Source organism: Neopelma chrysocephalum, unplaced genomic scaffold (genome assembly GCF_003984885.1).
Source record: "Neopelma chrysocephalum unplaced genomic scaffold, ASM398488v2 Primary Assembly neopelma1_188, whole genome shotgun sequence".
In the NCBI taxonomy this organism is placed as follows: domain Eukaryota; kingdom Metazoa; phylum Chordata; class Aves; order Passeriformes; family Pipridae; genus Neopelma; species Neopelma chrysocephalum.
Genome location: NW_020897850.1, coordinates 2,147,582 through 2,159,892, shown reverse-complemented (window position 1 = coordinate 2,159,892; position 12,311 = coordinate 2,147,582). Strand labels below are relative to the sequence as shown.

The following is a 12,311-nucleotide window of genomic DNA, read 5'->3' as shown; positions in this document are numbered from 1 at the left end:
AGACCATTTTCACAGCTTAAACTAGCCCAGCTAATTGCATTTCTCAGTTCACCACTGGTGGGAAAGGAAGATCTCATGGAGAAAACTGAGTGGGTTCAACAGCTCAGTGTGCAGAAAGGCTGGTTACCTCACCTTGATTTGCTGTGCAGAAAAATGTCGTTGTGACTCATTCTCCAAACCAGCACCAACACGCTGGAACTGCTGCAGAACCATCCTCAAAATAACATTCCTGTTTCACAGGGCTCCTTTCCCCCCAGCTCTGACCAAATGAGATAACTGTGTTTTGACTCCAGAGAGAAAGGCAGCGTTTCATGTACTTTCATCTAAACATTAGTAGTACCTTGAGCCTTCAGATCTTCTGGAAAGTAAAATTTCTTTTGCTCTCTGCTCACAGATTCTTTCTGATTTTGCCTTTTATTAAGAATATTAACTGATGTTCATTAAAATTAATACTGAAATACTAACATAACCATACAATAGAATATAATTAACATAGCATTAAAACCAGTTAAATAAAATTACGCTATTACCCAAATTGTGAGCTTTTCAAACACCCTTTTGGTTAGATATTTCTAAAAAAACTAAAGATTCCATCATTGCATTCATACAGTTGTTACTCATATTCAAATTGGATTTTGGCCCAGAAGGTACACACTAATTCAGGAATTAAAAAACACATTTCCAAATTCTCACGTAATTATTTAGAAATTACTGCTGAAAAGTCAGTTTATTTTTAGAAAGTTATCACGTACCTTTTCCCAAAAGAATTAAGGACTTAATCACTGCCTTCTTGACAAACTGTGCATGGTTTGATCGCTTCTCTGAAGAAGCAGTTTCTGTTATATCTGTCTTTTGGGATTTAATTTGCTGCTTTGAGCATCCCCCATGGCAGTTAACTGGTGGAGGCAGGGACAGCAGTGACCAGAGGGGTGCAAGGAAAGGGAGAAGGGCAAAAGGAAGCTAAACAGGTAGAACACCTCTGACTTCAGAACTGCATGACCTGAAGAATTCTGCTGTGCATTCAGAGGTGTAACTGCAAAGGATCGTTTTAGCTGAAAAAAAAATATCTTGTAACATACTGTAGATAATTTTCAGTAATTTTAATTGTATGTTTAATCTTGGGAGCAAAATTAGGCCTGTGCTGAACACTAGGAAGTTCCAGAAGTTATTTTGAATTATCTTTCAAGCTGGCCGATTTAACACAGTTTATAAAGGGGGGGGGGGGGCAAAAGTGCCATGTCCTAAGTCAGAAAGCCTTGCTGCAGTTAGGGAGGCAATTAAGGAAAGATTGCAGAATTAGTTTTTGCATATAAACTGCCTGGATGGCCCACTGACTCACAGATATGCCTTCAGCAGAACACAGCAGGCTGCTGAAGACGGCAATACCCCAATTTAAGACTAAAATAGGATTAGAATCTTTAATTTGCTTAATCTCTTCAGCACAAAACTTCATTTCATGCCCTGTGTCTTTAAGCTAGATATAACATTCATTTGCCACATATAGCTGTTATTAATCTTAATTTCTTATTATCAGTAAGGAAAGACATGAAATAGAAGAAGCTACTTTGCATGCTTGCAATGGGTTGGATAGAACTTGCAAAGCTTCAGGCTTACAAAGTGTGTTCCTGCAGAAGTTTGGGCACACACAGAGCTCAGGGCACAGAAGTTACACTGGTCTCTGACAAGCCCTCAGTAGCCACCCAGCTTTGGCAGGGTCAGGCAGGTGTAGCACAGGACTCATCCATCAGACAGACACGGGAACACATTCAATGAACCCATGTCTGCTAACCTGAAAACTCATTTTCACTGTCAGATATTCACACCCCATGTGGTCCTATTTGCAGGCACTGCAGGCTTTCACTATTAGCTGCTACTAAAATAAATACAGGAAGGAAAATACAGCCTTTGTATAAATAACTTGCTTGGCTTTTGTGTAGCAAAGCTGGCTGCTACTGCCTAGTGCAAAAGACACACCTCACAGCATTAAGCCAGCTGGTTACAGTGACAGGATGGTTCTAAGCACCCATGAAGAAAAGCTTTAGAAGCAATATGTAAAGATCAAATACAAAGCCCCCTCCCCAGCAAGAGCTTGGCTGGACGGAGTGGTTTGTTGCTCTAAAATGTGCCATGGGATCTTTAAAAAACCAAAATCAATTAGCATTCTAGGTTTCTAACTGATCCTGAGAGTACTTAATCAACAGCCCCTTTAAGAAGGCAAACTTTATCTCCCTATTTTCTGATCAAGAGCTGGGATCTGCTAGGCAGTCTGTTTGGCTGGGGAGCCTGCAGGAAAGAAAACAGCTGGGGAGCTTTTCTTTGTGTTTTGGTAGAAGCCAGAGAAAGCTGAAGGCAGGGCTGGGGGCTGAGTAAGGGCAGGAATAACTTTTCATTACCCCATGGCATAAATAACTCTCAAGAATGCATTTATAGGGCCACCAAGTGACTGCAAAGCTTCATTTTCTCTGAAAAAGAGAACTATCAGTTTTAACAATGGAAGGGGTTCTTCAGTCCTGAGATTGTATGTCCCCATTTTCCATTGCTTTGTGGAAAATACTAGGTATTTTACTAGCAAAATGCTGTGTTGACTTCAAATCTGTCTCCTGTGTCAAAGTCAGCATAGGGACCTTCCACAGAAAATACTCTTGTCTGTACCCACGTTATGGGAAATGAGTGCCTGATTATTAGTTTATGGGTGAGAGATTGTTGGTTTATCAGCATCAGAAGTTGACATGAAACTGAAATTGGAAATATGGGGTAAATATATGCTATTTTGGACAATGGCCATGCAGTGTCTGAAAACTTTTCCTTCTTATTAAGCCATAGCAAAAAGCCCAGCTCTCAAAGGATGACAAGTCTCAAGTCCTCTGTCCCCTTTGCTCCTTCCCACCACCTGCAAGGCCTGCTAAGTTTCAAAGGGGGCTTCAGAGAGAAGAGGCTGCCTCGCCTTACAGTGTTTATTACAGGAGAGCACAAGGCAATGTTATAAACAAGAAGTGTTGAGCCAATTGTCTGCAGAAGAACTGAGCAGGTGGTTGTATTGCTGTCCAACTGTAGCTTGGAAAATCCCTCATTTCTGAGCTGGATGGGTTGCCCTGGATGGTTGATGTCAGGGATGCAGGGTGTGTTATCCCGGGATGACGGGTGATGTCGGGGATGCTGGGTGGGCTGTCCCGGGATGAGGGGTGATGTCAAGGATGCAGGATGTGTTATCCCGGGATGACGGGTGATGTCAGGGATGCAGGATGGGCTGTCCCGGGATGACGGGTGATGTCAGGGATGCAGGATGTGTTATCCCGGGATGACGGGTGATGTCAGGGACGTGGGATGGGCTGTCCCGGGATGACGGGTGATGTCAGGGATGCGGGATGGGCTGTCCCGGGATGACGGCGGGTGCAGACCCGCCTCCTGGGCGTGCCCGGGCGATTCCCGGCGCGCCGTTCCCTCCCCGCGGCCGCTGTTGCAGGAAGCGGGGGAGCAGCGGGGCAGCGCCGGCGGAGCGATCGCCTGGTCCCGGTGCTCCGGCGGCGGCTCCCGGGGGAATTCCCTCGGGGAGCGGCGCTGGCGGCGGGTCCGGGCGCGCTGCCGGCCGGGGCCGGGGCCGTGCCGGGCAGCCGGGAGCCGCCTCCGCGGGCGGCCTGCCATGAGCTCATCGGCATGGCCTGCGCCCGGAGGGACGGGGAGGCGGACGGCGAGCCCGACCGCTCCCTGCGGCACATGCTGCGGGCGATAGCGGAGGAGCGGAGCCGCGCCGGGCTCCGCCACGACATCAGCGGCCTCGGTGAGTCGGGCGGGGCCGGGCGCGGCATCCCCGGGGCAGCGGCGCGGGGGATGCCGGCGGCGGGACCTGTTGTGTGCCGGGGCGCGGGCGGGGGACCCGCCTGCCCTCCCCGAGCCCCCCCGGGAGCCTCCCGGGCTCCCTCCCGGCTCCATTGTCTGAAACGCCCTTGGAGGAATACGGTCAGGAGGCACGGCGCGCATCAGCCCGTGCCGTGGGGTTTGGGTGCGAGCTGCGCATCGCGCGTTTTGGGATGCAGGCAGAACCGATTCTCGGTGCCTCTCGCCGGTGCTCCCCCTTGCACGGCGCTCAGGCGCTCTCTGGAGATTATTCTGAGCCTGACGCCTCCCTTCTCTGAGTAAATGACTTCACGCCGCTCGCCGTGGTCTAGTAAGCACAGAATGTTGTGGCTCTTGCTGGTCAGTTCGTTTTGTAAACCGCGGAGGTTTTATTTACCGCCTTGTTTATTTACATCTGGTCCATGTACGTTTCTCGATGTACATGTCACGTGGCGTGGCTTTATTTGGCTCCTGGCAAAGCTTGCGCTCCGTAAAATAGAAGTTTGAGGTTGAAATTCAGTCCACTTTTGGTACACCAACTCCTTAACCAAAACGCTTTGCATCAGGAAACCCTTTTGGCCAGGGTAATGGATAGAAATTATTCATTTTTATGTGCAGCAATAGAGATCATAGAAATCATCCCTCCCATCCAGAACTTCTGTCTACCTTATTCAACACTATTGTATATCTAGAACTGGACCTGTGCTCTAAAGGGGTGGATGCCCAGAAGTCCTTGCATGGGCAGGGCTTGAAATACTGAACACTGATGTGCAGCACTTCTCTTGTTTCTTCCATGGGGCCTTTATTAATGGCTTCTCCCTCCTCAGCCCATTTATAAGGCCCTAAAAGTCTCCTCCGTTTCTGAGTCTTTGTTAAAAGCTCAGAATAAGTTTTTATTGAGGTTTTACTGGCTGTGGGATGTGGATTGGCATGGGGAATCTCTGGTTCTCTGCCTGACCTCTATGCACTGTTATCTGCCAGTGCTTGCTGTGGTCTCCCTGGGGAGGAATGGGCTCTCTGTTCTTTCCTTTTGCTTTGCCACAGAGCCAAAGCTTGTGTGGACAAAGAGAGATGATTCTTGATTCTTTATGCTTTTTTCTAATGGAATTGGATCCGCTTTAGTGTGGAGTCAAAACATTACAGGGAGAAATAAAGTGTTGTGGTAAAGAAACTATAAACAAAACAGGGGAAAAAGCCCACAAAGTCTAAATACCTGTGAGACTGCATTGGTTGGAAAGCTGTTGTTGGGGCTTGTTTGGCCATACCACGTCTGGATGGAAGCAAAGATTCCCGGGAGCAGGAAAACCACCATCACTTTCTTTTGTTGAAATTGGAAAAGGCAAAAGCTGTGGTGGCTGGTAAGACCATACAAACACTCCCTCTCTGCTTATGTCTCAACACACATCCATGACAGCCCACGGTGGGGAGTCCTGCTGTGTAACTTTGGGATGATCACACAAGGAATAATAGGACAGTGATGTCACCTCTCTTCTGCCAGGTGAAGTCTTGAAAGCCTCAGGAGGACTGCCTAGGTCGTGGCACTGAGGGGCTGGTCCTGGCTGTGTGTCTGTCCCTGTGTGTCTGTCCCCGTGGGGGAATGTGCATTCTCTGGTGTGCTGCGTGTTCCCTGGTCTCCAGTACTGCCACTCCCAGGCAAGGAGAGCTCTTTCCCCTGCACTGTGATTTATTACTGGGCTAGTAAAGAGTTTAAATACCTCTCTGAGGGAAAACACTGAGCTTTTGGAGTGGTGCTCAGCAGGAGCTGTACATGAACAGAAGGTTATCAGGTGTAATTCTGTGGCTTAAATTAATGCATGTCTGCTCTGCACTAGGGAATGCTGTTGCTGGTGAAACCTGTTGTGAGTTTGAGTTGCCTTCAAATCAGCTGTCAAAGACTCCCATGGTGGCTTTTCCCTGAGTGCTGTTAACCCCTCAAGGATAAAATGAGACTCACTCTCCTTCTGTGTATTTCCCTTAAGTGCCAGTGAAGAAGGAAATTGCTGTTTTTGCTGACACTGGGTTTGGGTGAGAGGAATTGCTTTGTTTCAGGAAAAGCACATAAGCATTTGGACAGCCCTTGTCCAGAAATGTAAATCCCCCTGCGTGGGATCTTCTGTAATGTCCTGTTTGTATAATGTAGAAAATGCAGCCAGTCTGACACTGTGCTTCAAAATCCCGACTCGTGTGACTCCTCAGGAGGGTGGGAGGGGTGATGTCTCAGCATCTGCTGGGTGTTGGTGTCACCAGAGCACTGCCCTGGTGTTGGGCACTGAGTGCTCCCTGTGAAATGCCGTTGGTTACAACATTTCTCTGGCAAAACATTTCCCCTCGGGGAGGGGCTGTGTCTCCTCGGCCAGGCTGTGTGTAGAGCTCTGGAGTTGCCTTTTGGCCAAAGCCCTGAACTGGGAGGATTTTATTTTTGGCTGTTCCTGAGACTGCTGTGTAATGTTGTCAGATGCTTCATTTTCCTGTGTCCCTCTGTCCTCCAGTGACAAATTGCCCTGCTTTTAGTGCAGCGGAGTGTGTCTGGGGGGAGGTGTGACTGTGTTCATACCGGAGCTGAAAATGAGTAAGGAGATGGAATAGGTGGATCTGAACAATTGCTTGAGCTGTGGCTGCTCAGTAATGGAGATGTGTAGCCAGGCAAAGGATGAAGAAATAATAGGGATCCTGAAAAGCAGGATCTGGCTGCCCTTAAAGCAGCTGAAAACTGGTGCTGCCAGGCACTGAGGTGTGTAGTGGGAACCTGTCCCGGGTGCCCGTGGAGAGGCCCAATGCTCTCATCAGTCATGGAGTGTTCCCTCTGTTTGGTTTTCTGGGACTGGAGCGATTCCTGAGGACAGGAGGGTGGAGGAGGGCGTGCTTGGCATGGGGGCAGCAGCAGGGGGAATGTTCATCCTCGGATGCCTGGACTTGTTTGTGCAGCAGCGCACAGACCTCGGGGCTTGTCATGTGTGGGATGATTCATGGGCCACACTACCTTGATGAATAACTCCTGGAAGGAATTCTCCAGCCTTCCTGAGAGAAGGGAGGGTGAGGTGGCACACAGTAAGTGCTCGTGCCTCTGAGTGTGGTGAAAACATGGTGGAAACACAACATGGGAAAATGTGGGTAGAAGGATGAACGGTGGAAGAAGTTTTTGGAAAGCAAAAGAGGTTAAAATGAAGAATTAAAAAGAAGAATTAATAATTTGGGTTTGAAAGTACAACATTCGGGCCTTAACTTGTATTGTAGCATGGTAACTCTTAATTAAATCATAATATTAAAGAAGGATCTATTTGCTTCTGTAACTTTGAAGAAAGTGTAGCCACAGAGTAGGTGGAGATGCCTGCAGAGAATTCGCTGCAGCACAGAACTGGTTTGACAGGAGTCATTTTCTTGCAGACACAAAATATTCTTCATTCATGGATCGTCCTGGAGTCAGTTCAGGGAGTTGTGCAGTCAAAGGTTAGAAGCCACAAAAGCTGGGAAGCTTTGTTTTCTTTTGATGTATGGATAACAAGAAGGTATGAAAATCACATCTTCCTAACAAAAACTTGAGGGACATATACAACCAAATTCACCAGCTACGGATAATGTCCCCTGGAATGGGTTAATCAAATTGTTATAAATTACATTTCAGTTAAAAGTACAATTTTTACTTGTACCTTAATATTTGTACCAGGTTTTTTGCCCTATTTATAAAGTGTTTTGCAACTAATGAATATGAAATGTTCACCAAAAAACCCGAATAGTCAAATGCTAAAGAGGGAAAAAAAGATACCAATCTAAGTAACTTATAAACAGTAAAATAAAAAAGTGTTTATAGAGTATCTTCCTAATAGGCTAAAAAAAATCACAGTGTTCCAGCCAGGAAGACTCTATATTTCTTTTCAGGAAAAGTTCTGGAAAGTACAAATGCAAAGCAAGATCAGAACAGATTATTTAAATCAGATTTAAAGTAGGTACTTTGAAGTCAAAGTGATTTACCCAGCTCACCCTGGGTGTTGAACCTCAGATTTGTGTGGGAGAAAGATGATTTTTTTTTTTTTTTTTTTTTTTGCCTGGCATAGAAAACTGTCTGGGAGAGATTTGTGAGATCAAGGATGCACGTAGACATTTGATGTGCAGCTGAGTGCTTGGATGGGGTGGTGCAGGAGAAACCACAGGAGGAGCAGATTCTGGGACCCCGTGGGTTTGGCCATGGGGTGGGAATGTGTCTGTGCTTGTCCACCTGCCCCGTGTGCAGGAGCAGTGGGGTGAGGGATCTGTCTTGCTTTCTATCCCAGCAAGGCACGGGGGCTTTGTGCCCTGGGATCCCATCCTGTCACTCCTACGGTCGAGCACAGGATGTTTCAGAGAGTCCAGGTAGGATCAGATCGTGGGGATGGCAGTCTGGGGTCAGCTCTAGGTCTGCAGCCCTCCAGGGTAAACACCTTTTTTTATGGAGGTTCATTTAAAATTCTGATTTGGTTGTTCCTTAGAGCCTTGTTCATGCTGATGTCACTAATGGCCTGTCAGGCTTTCCATCACTCACCACTGATGGAACCCTGTTTCCAGGGGATTTGTCACCTGGCTGTGAAGGTTGAGCTTCTGTCAGGAGCATGACAGACATTAACAACAGTCAGTAGCATAATGGACTCTTTATTACAGCTTTTACCTATTTTTTGAGCTGTTGGGTTATTAGTTTGTTCTTTTTTTTTTAACAGAGATGAAGCTTTATGGGGTTTTTTGGGTCCTGCTCAGGAGTGTACAGGTTCAAATTGTGAGAGTCAGACTGGAGATGCTGAAGGAGGCAAGATTATTTACATGCCAGCAGAAGTGCTGGATACCCAGTTTTTTGAAAACGAGTCTCTCTGGCTGAAATTGTGAATCTGTGAGCCTGACAGTGGGAGCAGTCCGGGTGCTTGGAGACACCCATCTCCTATGTCCATGATACTGTGGTTCCAGGTGCTGCCTTAGCTGGTTTTGTTGTTCCAGCAGCGCACACTAAATCTTGAGTAGGGCAGTAAGTCTGTTTGGAAGTTTGGGTTCTGGGTTGGACTTTCATGGGAGGTCTGTTTTAGGGATTAGGATACAGCTTAACTCCAAGTTTCAGAACGTATCTTTGAAAGATTGGACAGCGTGTCTGTGGATTCATTCTGAGAAACGAGAAACTGAATTTCCTGAAGGATGAAACATGTCCCCGCTCTCACCACCAGTGTTCAGGTGCTGATGAACAGAAGCAGCTCAGAGGATGCAAACTTTTCAAGAGTTGAAGTACGTGGTGTCTTGTGTTCCAGCTGCACTGCTGGAAAAATAACCCCCTGCAGTTCAGTGGTTGGTAATGATTGTTACATCTGCTTCTCCTTGCAAACTGGCTCAGTAGGATCAGGGTAGCAGCTCACTGACACTGAAAGTGTTACCAGGAAGCCAACGATGAGGTGGGAGGAGAAAGTCTTGTACAAAATCAATTGGTGGTGTCAGGAGCCCAGCCCACTGAATGGTGAGGCTGCTTTCTTCAGCCAGTGTTCACAAGTGTGTGAAACAGGCTGCCTTTGGGCTGTTTGCTAAGCTGGGTGAATGTCAGGGAGGCAAGGTTGCCCTGTTTGGTGTGTGTGATCCCAAAGAGTGTATTGATTACCTTTCTCTGGGCAGGAAATACAGTGCAGTCAGGATATGGGAACAGCAGACACAGCATCGTGCTGCTGCTGGGGAGGGGCTGTGGTCACCTGGGCACACTGCAACAGCACTTCTGGTCCCTCAGTCGGATCCAGCAACAGTCCTAAGTGATTTTTTTCCCCCTGAATTCTTACTGTTTAAGGCATGAAAACCACATGTGAAAGTTTTCTGCAATCCTGTTTTAGAAACAAGGCTTTAGAAGTGAAGTTGTTGTTATTTTGGTTTGCCTGTTCTCTAGTTCAGGCTGTGTTCTGGTTCTGTGTGGAAATTGAATCCTGAAAACAGTACCATTCTTTATCTGGGTGTTCCTTAGACATATTTGCTTAGGGGTCACCAGTTAAATCCCTTTAGGTGAATTTTGCAGGCAGGTGGTGTGTTGTGACATGAAGAGCAATTCCTTTTGGGGCTGTGTCCTTCCTGCCACAGCAGAGTGAGGAAACAGCTGCTGGTGCTGGTATTTAGGCTGCATTTGGTGTTTCAAAATATTGCATAATTGTCTTTCTTAAGTCAGAAAGCAAAGCTCATGGCAGGCAATCAACAGTCCTTCACATTGGGACCAAATTTGAAGCACTGCAGGTGTTTCCAGGTACTCCAGTGTGCTGTGGATGTGCACAAGTGCATTTGAGGTGACCCAACCTGTTGTACTGTCTGGTTTCCCTCGTGGGAAATACGTGATGGGACCCTCTGGATGTGCTCAGTGGGTCGGGCTGAGACTGTCCCTGGCTTTGCTGTTGCTGTTGGGATGATGAAAATCTTTATGGCTCAATAATGAGCCAGCTCTTTGTAAGCAGCCACACAGAGGCCCCGTGTCAGGACTTGCCCGAGGCTGCCTCCATGCCTGGATTCCAAAGGTCAGGAAGCTTGCATTAGGTGTTGTTCCCACTCTGTCAATTTGTTGGGATTGCAGTGTGTAGGGTCTTCTGTAGGAATATCAGTGAACACTTGGGTGGGGTTTCCCTTGGGCAAATGGATGTGGAAGGTGATGACTTCTGATGATCTGTGTCTGGAAGTAACTGGGATATAGCTCCAGTCCCTGTGCGTCTGACTGCCAAGCTTGGATGGAAAGGAGAAGTGCCTTGGGAGTCCTTGGTCCTGTCTCACAGGGGTTCGTGTGATCAGCAACGACTTGAGAGATGGATTCAAATGCCAGTAAAGCTTGAGCTGTCTCTGCCCTATGAAGAGCTTGATTTAATTGCCTGGAGGTGGTGGAACATCATCCAGATGAGGGAAGTGTTTGGAAATGGATTTATAATATTCTACTAAGGTCTGTGAAAGATTTCACTGTAAATTCATTCCTCTGCTTTGCTGGAGAACAGATACAAGAGAACTTGAATGTCCAGCAACGTTGTATTTTCAATAAGGAACATGTTTACTTACCTGCCTTAAAGGACCCTGAGAGCTGGGTTTCACATTTCCATAAAACTCAGTGCTCCATAATAATGCACAGGGTGTTCAGTGGGATTGAAATACTTAATCCTGAGGACATGAGTTTACTGCCTCATGAGGGTCACTCCCTCTTAGTGGTGGACTGATCTCATCCTTTCAGGAGCAGAAAGAAGGCTCATCACAGGACACCTTGGAGATAAAGCTCTGTGAACCCACACATCTTCCTGAATGATGATGATCCAGCTTTTTATATACGTCGTAGGAATGTTTAAGTGCTTTTTTTTCCCCTTGGTTTTAGTGAGTAGTTTAATTCTGCCTAAATAATGAAGATGCAAATAGATGAGCCGTGTTCTTCATACCAAGGGTGAGTAGTCACCACATCATGTGAATTGTTAGTTGGCCATGTTTTACATGAATGAAGGGGAACTGATTTCACCCTCTTCAGTCTTTGATATTACAAGCACAGATTATGTTATGCTGAGTTCATCGACTCTGCAGATTCATTCTGGATTGTGTTTCATAAGTGGTTTTTTTTTCCTTTCAGTTAACAAAGGAACAAAGATTTAAAGGTTTGTGTCAGGTGCTTTGGGAATGCAGGTGCTTTAAAATGAGGTTTTTAATTTCCTAAAATTTACAGAAAACAAAAGGACTGGCTGTGTCTGAAGCCTTGATGTGTCCCTTCAAATGCAGGATCTCTGCTTCAGTGCTTTGATGATTGAATAGAAGAATATTGAGACTTATATTCTTTACTTCAAAGCTATAGTTGGAACAGTAAACTATGTAATCAAAATCCCAGGGGAAGTTGTTCATAAGCCCAGTGGTGGGGAAAGGCAGAGAAAGACATTTCCTCGTGGTGCTCGTGCTGAGGAGTGTTCTGAAGAAGACCTTTCTTTCTCCACTCACATGTTCCTGCATGAGGCCTTTTAAGTGTCATGAGAGACAGGAGAAGTGATTTCTCAGCAGATGAAGGTTGTGACTGTTTGTGGTTGTTTAGAAACTGTTTTCTGTAACTCTTTTTGGCCTGGAGAGATTGCCTGCTGAGGGTCCTGTGGTGGGTGGGACAGAGACCCGGAGCGGGAGTACAGAAGAACCAGAGCTGAAGTATCAAAGCATGGCCACGTTGCAGGTTGGAGCCCCAAAGTGAGGAAATCTCATAACTCTTTAGGCCAATGTCATGTTTCCTGGGCCGGGTCACTCTCAAACACCCCTGGACAGGCCTTCAGGTCTGTGGGGACTGGGAGCTGTGCAGGTCTGTCCACAGGAGGGAAGGTGGAGCAGTGATGCTGGTTACCCGTGGAAAGGAATGGCATGTTTGCAGTGGCTGAAATGTTAAGGGCAGACTAAACCTCTGTCTGGGAAGTAGAAAAGCAGCTCTGCAGTAGTTGCTTTGCCCTAAGGACTGGGGTTCCCTGGCTTTAGGGCAGGGTTTAGATTCTCTCTGAAGGGGGTGT

General features: G+C 46.8%; 2 protein-coding genes across 7 annotated transcripts in view; one reads left to right on the top strand and one right to left on the bottom strand.

Annotated features, from left to right (window-relative positions):
* Positions 1–3,642, bottom strand: part of UPK3A (uroplakin 3A) — a 29,042-nt gene extending 25,400 nt beyond the window's left edge. Inside the window, exon 1 of the mRNA XM_027702534.1 lies at positions 3,399–3,642. Coding sequence (XP_027558335.1) covers positions 3,399–3,642 — 244 coding nt within the window. The remainder of the gene's footprint in view (positions 1–3,398) is intronic.
* The window catches only part of KIAA0930 (KIAA0930 ortholog), a 39,486-nt gene continuing 30,747 nt past the window's right edge, over positions 3,573–12,311 (top strand). For 3 of the 6 annotated variants that reach the window (XM_027702519.1, XM_027702520.1, XM_027702518.1), the window contains exon 1: positions 3,573–3,778. In XM_027702519.1, the coding sequence (XP_027558320.1) occupies positions 3,655–3,778 (124 nt within the window). In that variant the 5' untranslated portion in view covers positions 3,573–3,654. The remainder of the gene's footprint in view (positions 3,779–12,311) is intronic. The other 3 variants (XR_003537190.1, XR_003537188.1, XR_003537189.1) reach the window with 1 other exon arrangement.